The sequence below is a fragment of the Peromyscus californicus genome, unplaced genomic scaffold, assembly GCF_007827085.1.
Source record: "Peromyscus californicus insignis strain IS unplaced genomic scaffold, ASM782708v3 Scaffold_10__1_contigs__length_136768540, whole genome shotgun sequence".
Lineage (NCBI taxonomy): Eukaryota > Metazoa > Chordata > Mammalia > Rodentia > Cricetidae > Peromyscus > Peromyscus californicus.
The window spans coordinates 93,725,544-93,742,453 of NW_026294391.1; the positions used below are offsets into that span (position 1 = coordinate 93,725,544).

General features: G+C 35.9%; 1 protein-coding gene across 1 annotated transcript in view; it reads left to right on the plus strand.

The window, feature by feature from the left end:
- Alg13 (ALG13 UDP-N-acetylglucosaminyltransferase subunit) overlaps positions 1-16,910 on the plus strand; it is a 68,224-nt gene that overhangs the window by 22,283 nt on the left and 29,031 nt on the right. The window contains 14 exon segments of the mRNA XM_052737576.1: positions 171-221; positions 886-932; positions 1,613-1,685; positions 6,639-6,720; positions 6,866-7,028; positions 8,422-8,497; positions 9,188-9,296; positions 11,156-11,220; positions 11,729-11,829; positions 13,664-13,794; positions 14,478-14,724; positions 15,123-15,236; positions 15,635-15,776; positions 16,228-16,348. Of these exon segments, the coding sequence (XP_052593536.1) occupies positions 171-221; positions 886-932; positions 1,613-1,685; positions 6,639-6,720; positions 6,866-7,028; positions 8,422-8,497; positions 9,188-9,296; positions 11,156-11,220; positions 11,729-11,829; positions 13,664-13,794; positions 14,478-14,724; positions 15,123-15,236; positions 15,635-15,776; positions 16,228-16,348 (1,522 nt within the window).

The window sequence follows — 16,910 nt, forward strand, 5'->3', positions numbered from 1 at the left end:
GGGAGGGAGGTATATTAGAGGGTTTGGAGAAAGGAAAGGGAAGGGAGAAATGATGGAAGTATATTATAATCTCAAGAAAAAGCTCATTAGATGCTGATAACTGTAGAATATAATCAAATTGCAATAATGTCATATATTTGGCTAAGTCAAGTTTGTTTTATTTTTTGAAGTATGTGGAAGGATCTTTCGAGAAATATCTGGAACGGTTGGGGGATCCCAAAGTAAGTGCAAATATGAGGATATCATCTTTTCATAGTTGTTTGTAATAGTAACTCAAACATACTTGTGTCTCTATAATTATTCAAAATATTTTAAGTATCTGTGTTTAATGAACCAATTATTAGGCAAGAAGCAATGGCCTGTTTTGTGTTGAATGTTGAGTGTTGTGTTGACAGTTTCTGTAGTCTGCTGAGAGTACACAGTGCTTGGGAAAAGGACAGTGTTGGGGAATACTTAAAGCCTTTTCACCTTAATGGGAAAGAAGGATGGGAAAGTTTATTATTTTTTAAAAATTAAAATTTTCCTGATTGGTAGTTACCTGTTTTGTGGTAGTAAAATCCATAATAATTTAGAAATAATTTTATTTGGTAATAATCAATTTTTACTTAAACATTTACTAAACACCCTGCCACCTTTTTCAAAATAGTAGTTACACTTTTATACATTTTAAATTGTGTAGTTGTTACCTAATGGCTAAGAACTTTGGATCTACTATTTTGATTTGTTTATATTATAGAGTACCCATCTTGATTTTCTCATATTTAGAACAAATCACAGTATGTTATACAAATAATTTACCTGAAACATTAAATAGCTGAAAAATGTTGTAAGCACTACTTAATAGTTCTGAAATGTTTGTCAAAACTCTGTGTTATTTATATTTAGGAGAGTGCTGGCCAACTGGAACTAAGAGCTCTTTCTCTAATTTATAAGTAAGTTGTATCAAAGGGAAAATGAAAGAGGGAATATATGAATATGAGTGAGAAGGACTGCGTATAAGTAAGATTTCTGTCAGAGTCCCTTTAGGACTGGTTAAATTTGAGCATTGGTAAGTTAATAATGTAGAGGAAAACGCCTGAGCAAAGTCCATTTGTTACAGTTCTTGAGTGAAGAACCTTATTACTATTTCTGTCCTACAATTTGTGTCTCTTTGGAAGGAAGAGAAAGGAAGATTAAATGGAAGCCAGGTGTCCTGGGACATGCCTATAATACTAGAACTGAGCAAGGGAGGCTAAGGCAAGACAATCTTGAGTTCAAGATCACCTTAGGATATACAACAAGATCCTGTCTCAAGACAAACTAAGAGACTGAACTGGTAATATTTCCAGTAGGAAATCAGGATAGCTATCTTTTTTTAAAACTTCTAAGTGCTTAACATTTTTGTTATATATTGTCATTAGGGCAATGTCATTTCTATTGTAAAATTATAGCAAATTTTTAGATGCTTCAGTAGTTGGATGATCCTTCAAATGGTCACATTATATTTTAATATTAAAACTTTATGGGGAAGTTAGGAAGAGTCTTAAAGGCTACTTAAGGGCCTTATAGTTATAGCTGTCTTATGTATATACTAAATAATCTCTTCCCACCTACGTTTGTTTTCTACCTGTAGTCGAGATTTCATTCTTTATCGATATCCTGGAAAGCCACCAACACATGTCACAGATAATGGCTTTGAAGACAAGGTAAGAAAATGAAGTTTAATGATGCTGCTGGTTTACCACATTATTAAGAAATAATCCTTTTGACCTAATTATTTGAAACAGTAAACCTAGTCTTGAAGCCCAATGTGGTACCATTGTGCTACTGAGTCACCTAATAAACATTGTATAACTGGTAATTTATGCTGGCATCCTTTTCTTCTCTAGTCTGTCATCCTCATTGATATTAGCTACCTTTTAAACAGATTGTTCTTATCACTCCATAATAAGAGATGTGTCCCACAAGTGGATCAAGCTACACAACTGTCACTTATGTGTAGAGGGCTTAGGTTAATCCCAGGGAGCTGTTCTTATCACTCCATAATAAGAGATGTGTCCCACAAGACCATCAAGCTACACAGCTGTCACTTATGTGTAGAGGGCCTAGGTTAGGTTAGTCCCATGCGGGCTCTCTGGTTGTCAGGTTAGTCTCTGTGAGCCCCTATGAGCCCAGGTTAGTTGTTTCTGTGGGTTTTTTTGTAGTGTCCTTGACTTCTCTGGCTCCTATAATCCATCCTCCCTCCTTTCAGCAGGATTCCCTGAGTTCTGCCCAGTGTTTAGCTGTGGGTCTCTGCATCTGTTTCCTTCACTTTGCTGGATCAAGCCTCTCTGACAATTGGACAAGGCATCAATCTATGATCTAGTGACTATTTTTAACACGTCAAAAATTTGATAGCTGTACCATTGTGGGTTTATTTCTGGGTCTTTTAATCCATCAAGCTATTTATCTTTGTGCCAGTACCATAGAATTTGTGTTATTATGGCTCAGTGTTATATTTTGAGACAAGGAATTGGGGTGAACATTTCCTGTGGTGAACAGGAACAAAGTAAAACACTGCCTTGCTTTCTGTTTTTCTTTTTTCTTTTTCTCTTTTTTTGGATGTGTGTCTGGGAGAAAATGAGAATCATACCTAAGGTCTTACGTATTCTAGTTATGCTGACACTCTAAATTTATTTACTTATTCTTGTGGTTCTGTAGTTGCCAGGTCATCCTACATGGTCAGCAAGAACTGTCCATTTGAGAGACACCTTTAGCCCCAGACTCTGTAAGATTTGTATTTGAGCTTCTTGAGTTTTCCAAAATGAGTTTATTAGAGTTGGGCATTATTTAGGTTTTCTGTTTAGTTTGTTTGTTTATGAGAAAGGATCTCTGTATGTTGCCCTGACTATCCTGGAGCTCAATATGTGGACAAGGTTGGCCTCGAACTCACTGAGATCCTCCTGCCTTTACCTTCTTAGTGTTAGATTATTTAGTTTTCATTTTTTTAAATTTATTATTATTGTGTGTGGTGTGTGTATGTTTGTGAGTGCCGGGGTGTGCGTATATGTGTATTGCATGTTAAGGGGGGGCAGCCTTAAAGGTCAGAGGGCAACTTTTGAGAATCAGTTCAACATCATGGGTTCTAGAGATTGAACTTACATCGTCAAGCTTGCTCTATAAGCACATTTAAACTTTGAGCCATCTCACAGGCACCATAAGGTGGTTTTTGTTTTTGGTTTTTTTTGTTTGTTTTTGGTAGGGTCTCACAGATTTCAAATTCACTATATAGTTGAAGATTGAAGATGACCTTGAACTTCTGATTCTCTTGCCCCCACCTTCCACCTTCTGGGAGTATAGGTATATGTCTTTATACCTGGTCAGTTTTTGTAGTGCTGAGGATCAAACTCAGCTTCATGCATGATTGACATGTATTATACTGACTGAACCACATCCCTAGTCCTGCTAATGGATGTTATTAATGAACCCTTCAAGATATAATTAAGAGCAAACTTTCAAAGATGCCCACTGTTGTTCACCTATATTTTTACCTTTTATGTTGACCTACCTCTGGATTCTATATATTTATTTTCCTTTTCCTAAATGTTCAATATCAAGGTGAATGCTTCTAAAAAGTATCCATGATCACTGACCACACAAGCTCTTTCTAGAAAAAGTAGAATGGCATATATTGAAAACAAAGTAAAATATATCTAGAATATATAGACTTCATTCTTACTCTTCAAATATTAAGTGTATGTATCTTTTTTATCATTCTCTTTGCATTTACATTAATTTTCTACATTTTTCTTTTTGAGACAGGGTCTCTCTGAAGTCCTGACTATCCTTGGACTCACTGTGTAGACCAGGCTGGCCTTGAACTCACAGGTTTGCCTGCCTCTGCCTCTCATGTACTGGGATTAAAGGCATGTGCCACTATGCTAGTTAGGCTCATTTTTAAGATTATTTTTCTTTTCAGTCATGTATTACCAGTAATAGAGATTTATCCTATGCTTTCACTGATTTAAACCAACACATCCTACCTACCCACTCAAAAAACCATACACTATCCAGAAGGCTTATTACGTGAATTGTTTCATTTTGGCCTACAGACCACCAAGAATACAAAAGCTGTCATGACTAGTTTTGTAATAGAAAAATTGGAATCTTCTTTCTATTAGAACTTCTGTTTATTCATCATCAGTTTTTGTTGTCTAGGTTCCTTTACTCCTTAATTGCTTCCAATTATTAACCTTTCTTAGTTGAAAATCTGAGTATTTGTAGACCAAAGTACAAAGGACTTCTGTTAATAAACCTCTTAAATGTATAAATATCCTCTCTGGTCAGTGAACCCATATTCGTAATTCTTTATTGTTACGTTAGCTTGATAGTTGCCCTCAATACCCTGAAATAAATTATACTGACATAGTTGGTATTCTGAGCAAGGAAAAAAAAAAGTATAGGAAAGGCAAATGGCCCTGGGTTCAGAGAACTTACTTATTGGTAGAAGTTATATCAGGGTAGTGTAGCAAGGTAGAAAAACAAAAAGTGCTTAAGAAATTTTTTAAGGAAGCTTGGTGGCAACATTCTCAAAACGTCACAAAATCATCTTTAGTAACTCAGGTTATTTCAGATATGGCTGTGAAAAGAATTACTAAGGATTATATTCATTGTACAAAGTGATGGCTTCAGTAATGTCAATTTTTTTGGTTTTTCTCTGTGTAGCTTTGCACCTTTCCTGAAACTCACTCTGTAGCCCAGGCTGGCCTTGAACTCACAGAGATCCACCTGGCTCTGCCTCCTGAGTGCTGGGACTAAAGTCGTGTGCCACCCCCGCCCAGCTCAATAATGACATTTTTATTTAAGAATATCATCTACATTGACCATTTTTACCTTCATTACTTTCTCTTGCCTTCCCTTTTACTTCCTAAGTAGTCTGTCTATTTTTATGTGCATATATTCATATATGTATATAAACCAGATTCTACATGTAAAAGAGAACATGCGATAATTAGAGTAAGGTTTATTTCACCTAATATCACATCCTATTTTTATCCTTTTTCTTAAAATGATAGTAAATTTGTTCTCTATGGTTGAATAAAAATTGTGTATGTACCACAAGGATGCTTAGATGCAACTAGTTGCAGTAATCATGGATGTACACATATCTCTATTTATGCTTACCTAGATCCCTTCAGGTCTATTCCCAGTAGTGCTAATCTGGTTCATGCTGTGTTTCTTGAAGAGCCTCCATAGTGATTACTGTCTACACTAGTTTACATTCCCACCAATGTTGAGTATAAGGGATCCCTATTCCATCTTGGTCTGTCATCTCTCCTTTTCAGTTTTCTCCATGATTTGTTGTTCGTTCTTTTTAATTACAATTTTATAGACAGACAGACAGACAGACAGACACACACACACAACACACACACACACACACACACACACACACACACACACACACACACACACGGAGAGGGAAGGCGGTAGGGAGAGAGAAACATACACAGACTGACACAGGCTTCTTTTCCTACTGTGTGGATTCTGGGGATTGAACTTGGGTTTGACAGCAAGAGCCTTGTTAAAGATTTATTTATTTATTATGTATATAATGTTCTGCTTGCATGTATGCCTGCAAGCCAGAAGAGGGTACCAGATCTCACTGCAGATGGTTTTGAGCCACCATGTGGTTGGTTGCTGGGATTTGAACTCAGGACTTTGAGCATGCTAGACAAGTGATATAAGACTAAACTGCATCCCTACATGAGATAGTTTTTGGTTTTCACTTGGAATTGCTCTTTCACCAGTGCTTGATTCAAAACAGATTTATGTTTGTTTTTGTTTTGTTTTTCGAGACAGGGTTTCTTTGTAACAGACTTGGCTATCCTGGAACTCACTCTGTAGACCAGTCTGGCCTCAAACTCACAGAGATCCATCTGCCTCTGCCTTCTGAGTGCTGGGATTAAAGCTGCCACAGCCCAGCTGAAAACAGATTTTTGAGCAAAAATTTTAAAAATGTTTATAGCTGTTAAGTGAACAAATTCCATCAAAGGAAATATTTACTGAAAAGTTTTAGTTAATAAACATGGCCCTGAAATTGTTTTCTAAAACACTAAGTTTTTAAGGAATCGGCTAAGAAGTTAACCCTTTGTTTCTGTAGCACTATGCCCTTTCTACATAGTATAGTCTTATATTTCTATTCACCGAAGTGATTTTTTTTTTTTTTAGCCTTTTGAACAAATTGTCTGATATCTGCCCTTTTTCTCCCTCTGTCTAAGTTTTGGATATTTGGATTGCGGGATATTTTATATAATTTCTCCAGTCATTCTGAGACATTAAGATCAGACTTCCAACATTTGTTAGGTTTTCTGTTGTGTTCAGCAATTGAATTTGTGAATGTTCCTATCTTAATACAAATCCATCAGTCAGGACTTATTTAGTGAATTTCAGGGATGTGATTGAGGCTCACAGTGTAACCATAGGTATTTTCAATCTTCATATAGAAAAGTCATAGTTAAAATTTCTGTTTGAGCTACGTAGCTTCTTAATTCTAGATTTGTTAAATGTCTTTTAATAATAAAATTCCCTTCAGTCTATCAACTGCTGATTGCCAACTTAATTTTATGACTGTAAGATATGTTAACAATAACATAATTATTCTATTTGTTTTTCTTCAGATCCTTCTCTGTTATTCAAATAATGGCCATTATGATTCTGTGTACTCAAAAGAATTTCAATCAACTGCAGGAATTTGCCAAGGTATATGAAGGACTTTATAAATGTATGGTTGTGATTTCAGAAGATTTGTTACCTGTCTTTAAACTGCTGGGTTATGAATGTTTTCACATTGTTATGAAGAGTCTTATTTTGACAATTGGGATTTTGGTTCTTTTTCTTCTTTCAGCTATATTATATGAAATTCTTTATAAAGATGTATTTGTTGTGGATGAAGAAACATTGAAAACTGCAGTTAGTTTGTTTCGAAGTGGTTCCAGGAGAAACAGAAACAACGCTTTGACTGGAATTGTAGAAGGGAGCACTGATCAGAAGAGCTCAACTCAGGATAGGTACTCAAAGAAAAGGGTTGTCAACTCTATGATTTTCATATGTCTTTGAGTTTGCATCTGAAAGTAGAAATAGCCGGATTACATATAGGCACATACATGTATGTTAGGGATATATTGTTTTTAATTGGAAGATAAAAGTTTTACCAAATTGTATTGTGAAATGCTCAGACTTAATAGAGTTCAGTTAAAGTTGGAATCTTCTTTTTATTTTCTTTTTTTTTTTTTGGTTTTTCGAGACAGGGTTTCTCTGTGTAGCTTTGCGCCTTTCCTGGAACTCCCTTTGGAGACCAGGCTGGCCTCGAACTCACAGAGATCCGCCTGCCTCTGCCTCCCGAGTGCTGGGATTAAAGGCGTGCGCCACCACCGCCCGGCTTCTTCTTTTTATTTTCTAGAGGAGACTTTAGAATTCACATTTCTCAAAATTTAGTTGTATCTAAGTTAATCATTTTGATTAGACAGATTTCTGGGCCTCCTGTCATAAAATTTGAGGTCAGATTGGGTTTAAGAATCTGCTTTAAGAAGACAATAACACCCAGGTATCAGGCTTAGCAGCTAGTACCTGCACCCACTGAACCATCAGAAGAATATTTTTAAAGCTTATTTGGGAGTATGAGGAGTAGCAACAGTTTTTTCAAAGTTACGATTGCATTCATTCTTTGCTGATTCCTTAAGGGTTTGGGTTTATGGAAGCTACAGTAGTTGAAAGGCAATATACTACAAAATTGCCAGCTTAAAACAACATATTGAAATTATAGTTCATATGGTTTAGAAAACATGCCATGGCTTAGCTTATACTTCTGTTAAGTCTGTTAAGTACGTCACAAGACTGTAATGAAGGAGCTGGTCAAGACTGAGTTCTTAACTGGAACTTTGGGACATACATATTCAAGGTTCATAGCATTTAATTCTTTCCAACTAGCTGGCTGATAGCTTTACTTTTGTTGTTTTGTTGTTGGTTAGTGGGAGGAGTGACCTAACCTCAGCTTGGTAAAAAATGTCTACTTAGCATTCCTACTGGCAGCAGGAGAAAGAGACCATCAAGATGGGTGGGCACTATGGGGTGTGTGCATGTGCGGATATGTTTGTAATGTAATTATATAAGTTCTCTATGATTTAAAGCAATCTCATGGCAGAGGAATCAGAAGCAGAGAAATCAGAAACTGTGAACATTGAGTTAGGATCACAGGACCTTCTTAATAGGAAATGATCTGCTAAGTACTTTTTAACACATACTTAACACAGAAACCCAATGAGGATGTGTTGAAAACTTAACTTGCTTGATTTTTCAGAATTGAGCTACTTAACCACTGAGTGGTGTGACTAGTTGTGAGACATGAGACAAGTAACTGCTGCATTTATATAATGTTATTTTCTCTGAATCTTTCAAATTTAGAATCGAAGAGTTTGGTGCCTGCTCCAGTGTTGAAAGTACACCAGAAGGCAGTAAGCAAGGAACAGAAGAACTAAAGGTTTGATATTTTCTTAGGCAGAAAATGTTCATACACTTTGTCTTAGAGCATCATAATTTAAAATAATTAAAACCAGATAGTCCATTCTCCTTATATAGAGCTGGGAAAGAAGTTCATGTTTTCCTTTGTGGAAATCCTACTTGTCTAAAATGTAAAATATTGTATTTTGTGAGAATTTTTATTCTTTTTTTGGTTTTTCGAGACAGAGTTTCTCTGTGTAGCTTTGCGCCTTTCCTGGATCTTGCTGTGTAGACCAGGCTGGCCTTGAACTCACAAAGATCTATGTGGCTCTGCCTCCCAGTGCTGGGATTAAAGGCGTGTACTACCACCGCCCGGCAAGAATTTTTATTCTTAAGAAGTAATAGAATTTTCAAAACTAACTGTGAACACTTAAGGCATTTGAGAAGCTTTTATTTGAAATTAAAGTAATAATACAAATTTAATAAATATTTAATTTGTAGCCAATATTCTGATGTTGCTTTGTTTTTATCAAGTGGCCTGTAATTATGAAATTTAGTGCTAAATGTCATCTCTTAAAGTTGAAGAAATAGGGGAAATATTTCTATATGTAAAGTCTACTTGATTTTACATCAGTGTTCTTTTAGTCCCTTGATTGTATTTAATAACAAAAGAAAGGGGGAATTACGTACAAGTTTTAAAAGAAAAGAGTTTATAGCATGACTGTTTCAGTTTCCAGAAAATCCATCGAAGATGCTCTTTCCTTATAAAGTGCTGAAAGCTCTGGATCCAGAAATCTATCGCAATATAGAATTTGATGCTTGGTTGGACAGTAGAAAAGGTAATAAAATATCAGCAGGATACCACTGAATCCTGATAGATAAAGGAGATCATATTTTAAGTTATTTCTTAGAAGACATGCTTTCATCAAACAGTTTGTCTTAGGGTTTCTATTGCTGTGAGGAGAAACCATGACCACTGCAACTCCTATAAAGGAAAACATTTAATTGGCATGGCTCACAGTTTATAGATTTAGTCCATTATTGTCATGGTGGTGTGCAGGCAAACATGGTACTGGAGAAGGAGCTGCTACATCTTGATCCAGCAGGCAACAACAGGAAGTGATCTGTCTCACTGGGTGTGCTTTGAGCATATATGAGAACTCAAACCCGCCTCCAACAAGACCACACCTACTCCAACAAGACCACACCTCCTAATAGTGCCACTCCCTATGTGATTATGGGGTCCAATTACATTTCAAACTACCACACTATTGTTTAAAAAAAAATGAGACCAAAGGAACTTACTATTTGCTTTCCTATATGTGATATAATCTGATGAAAAGTAGATTTTAAATGGAGCTACATGTTTACCTGGGACTAAAACTGCAATGATATAGAGAGAGAGTCTGTAGATAACTTCAAGAGTACAGTGGATGTTTAATGAGTAGAATAAACTCATTTGAAATTTAAGTATTATGGTTATGTTGATTGATAAATTGGTCAGAACAATGCATGCAATCTGACTCCTCACCTATTTTTGTTTGGTCCGTGAGCTGAGAATGATCTTTGCATTTTTATTTTTATTATTTATTTATTTTTTAAGAGACAGGTTTTCTCTGTGTTACATCCCTGGCTGTCCTGGAACTCACTCTGTAGACCAGGCTGGCCTTGAACTCAGAGCGATCTGCCTGCCTCTGCCTCCTGAGTGCTGAGTGCACCACCACCTCCACCTGGCAGGTCTTTGCATTTTTAAGTTGCAGGGACAATTACATAATTCAAACCTCAGTGTTCCTTAAATTTTTTAAGAGAATGGAATACTTTTATTAATTACATTTGTTCATTTTTTGTGTCCATATCTGTATACTCTGGTGCTGCGGTGCATTGTGTGGAAAGACAAATTTTGTTCACACTTTTTTTTTGCTTTTTCGAGACAGGGTGTTTCTGTGCAGCCTGGCTGTCCTGAAACTTGCTTTGTACACCAGGCTGGCCTTGAACTCAGAGATTCCCAGCCTCTACCTCAAGAGTGTTGGAACTAAAGGCGTGTACAACCACCACCTAGTCTAGAGGACAAATTTTGAGTGTTCAGTGACAAGTGCCCTCATCTGCTTTTACCTGTGGAGAACTGATTAATTTAGAAAGTTTGGCTCACAGTATCTAAAATTTACTGTTTGGCTCTTTATAGAATATATTTGTAAAAATCACTCTTAGTGTGGATTATTGTTTTTTGTAGATTGTATAACTAAATTCAGCAAGCTAGACTTTAATATACTGCCCACAGGGGATAATGTCTCATATTCAACTCCTTGAACTTTGATGAATTCAGTATAGTTAATTAGAATGAAGTTAAGACCTTGTATAACATAAGTAAAAGAAATACTTATAAATGTATACACACATGTGCATGAGCCTTCTTGGTATTAAATTCAAATTATGACTTTTGTGTTTAACGAAATCTAAAACTACAAATTTCTATTTAACTGTGCTTTAAAGTGCAGAACTATTCTGACAGGTCTGTTTAATAAATTGACCATGGTAAAATATCCCATCAAGGGTGTTAGAATGGCCCTTTGGGACATTTCTTTCTTCTACTGATAGCATCATCAAATACACTGTGTTAAAGTAAATGAGGTAATCAAATAACGTGCAGTAAGAAAGGATTCAATTAAATGAAGCTTTAATCATCTGTTTCTTTTAATAGAACTTCAGAAATCAGAGTGCATGGAGTATGCTGGAAGACATTACTATTTAGGGGACAAGTGTCAGGTTAGTTCCTTCTTTAAAGATGATACTTTGTTTACTTTGTTTCTCCAAGATTGTACTTTTAATCAATTAACATGAGTTGATCATCCTGGGCATAGTGATATGTGTCTGTTATCCTAGCGCTCAGGAAGCTTAGGAGGGAGAATTATACATTCTGGGTTGGCTGAGCTTTTAGCTATACCAAGACCTTGTCTGAATAAAACAAGGGTTGAGGACTCAGTGATAAAATACTTGGCCAGCATGTCTAATGTTCTCCATTGGATACCAACACAACAAAAAAATGCTAAAATAAAGATTTCACAGTTTTTATTGTGTTAAATTTTAATTACAGACTTTGTGATAATTAGATGTAAGCTGATATAGGCCTTACAGACTAGCCATGATCTCAGTTACTTTAAAAAAGTAGACATTGAAATACATTTGGAGAAAAATGGTTGTTTGCCTAAACACAGATTTGTCAGTGGACAAGACCAGATGAATTAATATATGACTATTATTTCCTGTCTTTTAGGTTTGCTTGGAGCCAGATGGAAAATATTATAATGCTCACATTCAAGAAATTGAAAATGATAAAAACTCAGTAATAGTTTTCATTGAGGAATTGGCAGAAAGGTAAGACTGTATAGTAATTAAATTTGATAGATGCTTACTCATAAAATTGGGATTTACCAGGATGCTAGTTGAAGCGAACCAGAATTGTATCTGCTGATCTAATTATATTGATTAATAAAAGTAAATGTTGAAGAGTAAAATATCAAAGCAAAGTCAAGGAATTGGCCAGTTTATTTGATATATCAAGTCCACCAGAATTTTGATATAAAAGTGTTCATGATAATTTGAAAGGTCATTTGTTGGTTTCTGCCCATATGTCTTAGAGTTTCTATTGCTGTGAAGACCACCATGACCGCGGCAACTCTTATAAAGGAAAACATTTAATTGAGGTTGCAGCTTACATTTCAGAGGTTCAGTCCATTATCTTAATGGTGGGGAACATGGCGGCATGCAGACTGACATGATGCTGGAAAAGGACTGCTACATCTTGATCTAGTAGGCAACAGGAAGTGATCAGTGTCACTAAGCTTGACCTGAACATATATGAGACATCAAAGCCCACCTCCACAGTGACACACTTCCAACAAAGACCACACCTACTCAACAAGTCCACACCTCCTAATAGTGCCACTCCATATGAGATTATGGGAGCCAGTTACATTCAAACTACCACACAGTTATTCCGTTCCTTTTCATGATTTGCATCAAAAGCTTTGCAAACAAACTGAGCCCACTCCCGTGTATTTCTCATTTAATAATTTTAAGGTACTGCCTAAGAATTTGAGTTTTCCACTAGCCTCCATGTTACGCTAATGCTAGTGGTTTGGTTTAAGACACATAACTATGGTAAATTGACCTAGCAACAAAATCTCAGCTACTTGAAACAATAAAGTTAATTTCTCCCTCATTTAGCATGTCTGTAATATGTCAGTCAGGTAAGAAAACATAAACCAACCAGTCTTTGCTTTTTGTTTGTTTTGGTACTGTGGATTAAACGTGGGAGCTTGGACTTGCTAGACAAGTACTTTAACTGGCTGTCTTCCCCAGCCCTTGCTATTACTTAAAAAAAAAATTTTTTTTGAGATGACAATATAATTACATAATTTCCCCTTCCCTTTTCTCCCTCTAAACCTTCTCATATACTTTCTCTGCACCTTTTTTCATTAATTGTTGCATGCACATGTGTGTATATATTCCTAAATTTATTACCTGTTCAATATTTGTATGTTACTACTTTTTATTTTGAGACAGAGTCTAACTAGTTGTGCAAGCTGGCCTTCAACTTGTAGTCAGAGTGAGGCTAAAGGCTTTGTTTTGAAACATGCTTTCATGATCACAGATTAGGAAAAACTGAGACCATGACATAATATTTGATACTCGTAATTCACTTTTTAGTTGGTCAAAGTAAGTGTAATTTTTATGTTGAAATCTTATATGAGTCTGGTTAGGAAATACTCTCTTTCATGGAAAGGAAGCAGATTTTTGTGAGTTAATACAATCTACTATAATATTTCTTCTGGATGTGATAGACACTATAAACAGCTGTGAAATTATATAAACTACATTTAGATTATCTAAGCTAAAGGGGAAAAAAACAAATGTATAGGAAGGTAGTGTAACAGATTTAAGGAAAATGCACTTGAGTCAGTGGTGGTGGCACATGTCTTATTTTTAACACTCAGGAGGCTGAAGAGGCAAATCTCTGAGTTTGAAGCCAGCCTGGTCTATGTAGTGAGTTCCAAGCCAGCCAAGGCTACATATTGAGACCTTGTCTCCAAGAAAAACAGAAAAAAGAAATGTGCTTAAAACTGAAATAGGAAGGCTACATTTGTTTACTGAATGAGAGCTAAGTAAGTGTGTGTTATAATGGCTTCATGATACCTTTTACTTCAAGGCATACAATTCCACTGGCTAATGTAAAACCAGTCAACCAAGTGGCACTTCTTCCTTCCTGGAATACTATGCCAACTCGTAAAGGAAGAGGAGGTTACCAGGCTATACGTGGAGGCTATTTCCCGGAAATGGGTTTGTATCCTGAATGTTTTTCTTTCTTTTTTTTTCTATTATAGTTCATTTATATACAGTGTACTTTTTAAAGGTATACCATATGTCCTGTTGTAAAGTAGCATTTCTTGCACACTACTGTATTAGGACAGTTAATGCCTTAATGGAGAGGAGAGGGCTATTCTGTATACTTATTCTAGGTTGATCCTTGGTGCATGCACCATAGATGCTAATAGCCTCTTTTGCCTAGTTGTAACAATAAAATTGTCTTTGGACATTAATAGATGTACTCTGTAGGAGGGAGGTGACAAAATTGTCTTTGATTGTGAAACCACTTTCTAGATGACCCCATATAAATTTAAGCTTAAACAGATTTTAAATATTTTCAAAGAACTAGGAAGACATCTCTTAAGAGCAACCAGATGTATTGAATATAATTTTTTAGAGAAAAATAATGTAGGTGACTAGATAACTCAATTTTTTGATGACCAAGTCTGCCAGTACTAAAGAGAGGGTTGAAATACTGAGTATTTAACACCCATCAATGTAGAAATGAACTGTTTCTTTGGCACTTCCAGTTGGTAGATGAAGTATTCTACCTTATACTTGAAAGTATCTGACAGTTTCAAGGTATGATGAGGGTAAAGGAACATAGCCTTCTACTTTGGTTATAATGGTTATTTACTGTATCTTTTTTCTGAAAGTTATGACAGAGATGACCATGAAGCAACGGAAGAAGATGTTCAAAAAAGTTCGAGGGAAAGAGGTTTATATGACCATGGCTTATAGCAGAGGAGACCCACTTGTCCCACCCAGGATTCAGCACAGTATGCATTTTGGGCATGACCCACTATTGTACTACTCACAGACAGCTGGCCATATTATGTCTAGTGAACATTTCCACCCTCAGCATTCATCTCAAAGACAAGGTCGGGGATATGGGATGCCCAGGTAAGAATTAACTGATTTTTCATGATAATGTATGTCTTTGTTTTGGTTTTTAGAAATAACTCCTATACTGAATTATAGTATAATTGGCAAATACAACTTCTATAGTTTTTGCCAAAAGAGATCATAGAGCTGATACATACGTATCCTTGTCATCTATTGGCGTAATTATATTTTCATTGTCTACAGAAATGTGAAATGCTGAAGAGATGCTTAAGGATAGAATGCCATCAGAAGCAAGTGTCTGTATGAAATATGCCTCTGTCTCCATTAATATTGGATAGGCCCAACACCATTGCAAAAGTCTTTCTAGTGGATTGTTTTCAGAGAACTATGTTAATTCTACTTAATTATTGAGACTTTCAAGAGTTAAATAATTGTTTGTTTTTTTTTATTCTTAGGGATTCGTCTCACTTAATAAACAGGCAAAACATGCCAAATCCTAAAGTTGGGTTTTACCCTGGCCCGGGTAGAAGGTGCTGCCAGAGCTATGATAATGTCTCCTATAGGTCTCGGTAAATATTTGAAGTATTAAAAGTTGAGGAAAATATTGGTGTGTGTGGTTTTATTGCTTAGCAATGATAATGTGCACCATCTTTCTCAAACCTCAGTTTGGGGGCTGGAGAGATAGCTTAGGGAATAAAAACATTGGCTACTCTTTTGAAGAACAGATTTAAGTTCCCAGGACCCACTTGGTAGCTTACAGCCATCTGTAATTCTAGTTCTGGGGGATCTTCTGGTCTCTCGGCAGGCACCAGACACCCACAGTGTACAGACATACATGCAAGCAAAATACCCATGCATGTAAATTAAACCCGAAAACATTTGTTTTGAGATAATTGTCACTGGGAAATTAGAAGCACATTATTGCCATATTTTAACTTATTTCCCCATTTTGATTTCCAAACTTAAGATCTTTTAGGCGTAGCCACCGTCAGATGCATTGCATGAATAAGGAATGCCAGTATGGTTTTGCTCCAGAGAATGGAGTAGAAGAAACTGTTACATTTTATGCACTTGAAGAAGGGAATGAGACTGCTTATTCAACTTTACCTGTAAGTGGGTGAAATGGTCACTGAAAAAGTTGTTTCTTTTTTTTTAAAGGCTGTATGGAGGAATGTTATATATATGATTTCCACCTCAATCCCGCCCCAAGGATTAAAACTAGACCTTGATATGTAAAGTATTCTACCTCTATACTACATCCTCAGCCCTAATTTTAACATCCTCAGAAAATATGAAAGCCATCACCTTGGAGCCTTAAAGTTAAGAAGAGATGTTTTGGAGCTGCTACTGAGAAGATTGATTTATTAGACAGTTTGGTTTATATGTGAACTAACGTTTTCTCTTATTGTTGCACTTGTTTTGGATTCTACAGTATTAAAATAGCCACATAGAGTATTAACTCATAATTTAGTTTTGTTAACTGACTTTCAGAACATCCTTCCAAACTTATCTCTGACTAATAGAGGAAGAATTCCATGTATATGTCTTTCTTTGGTACAGAACAATGGTGTTCCCCCTACAATGGTTCCTGTTACTTCAGGATACTGTGTTGCAAATCAGGGCTATAACTCATGTAAACCAACCTTGAATTCAGAAGACAGCAATGACCAGTGTGAGCATGGTGAGTCCATTAGTGCTTAGTAATATTGGAAAAGATGATTGTTGTGGCATTTGTATATCAGAACTTGGAAATACAATTTTTGTTGTTTCACACCTTTCTGGTAACTTGAAAAAAAGGATAAGATTAGGGATGGTGAGATGCTTCAATCAAACTCGAGGACCTGTGCTCAAATCCCAGAGCCCACATAACCCAAAGAGTTCTTACTTGAATTGAAAACATTTTAAAATTTATTGAATGCTATATAATCCATTCTAGTAAATGATTATAATTTAACAGCAGTCTTTATGGTATTATGGGAAATACAGCATCCCTGTGTTATGTGCAAGGAAATTGAGGTTCAAAATCTGATAATGTGGCAAAGACTATACTCTTGATAATGGCACAGACACATATTTAATGGAGAAAAGTTACATACCAAAATATTTTTTTACTCAAAGTGTACAATTCAGTGTTTCTTTGTGTGTGTGCATTCACATAATGAGTTCTATAATTTCAACATCCCCCAAAGACACCCCATTCCTCATATATACCCAAACTAAGATTTGTCTCTGAAGCTGTCTAT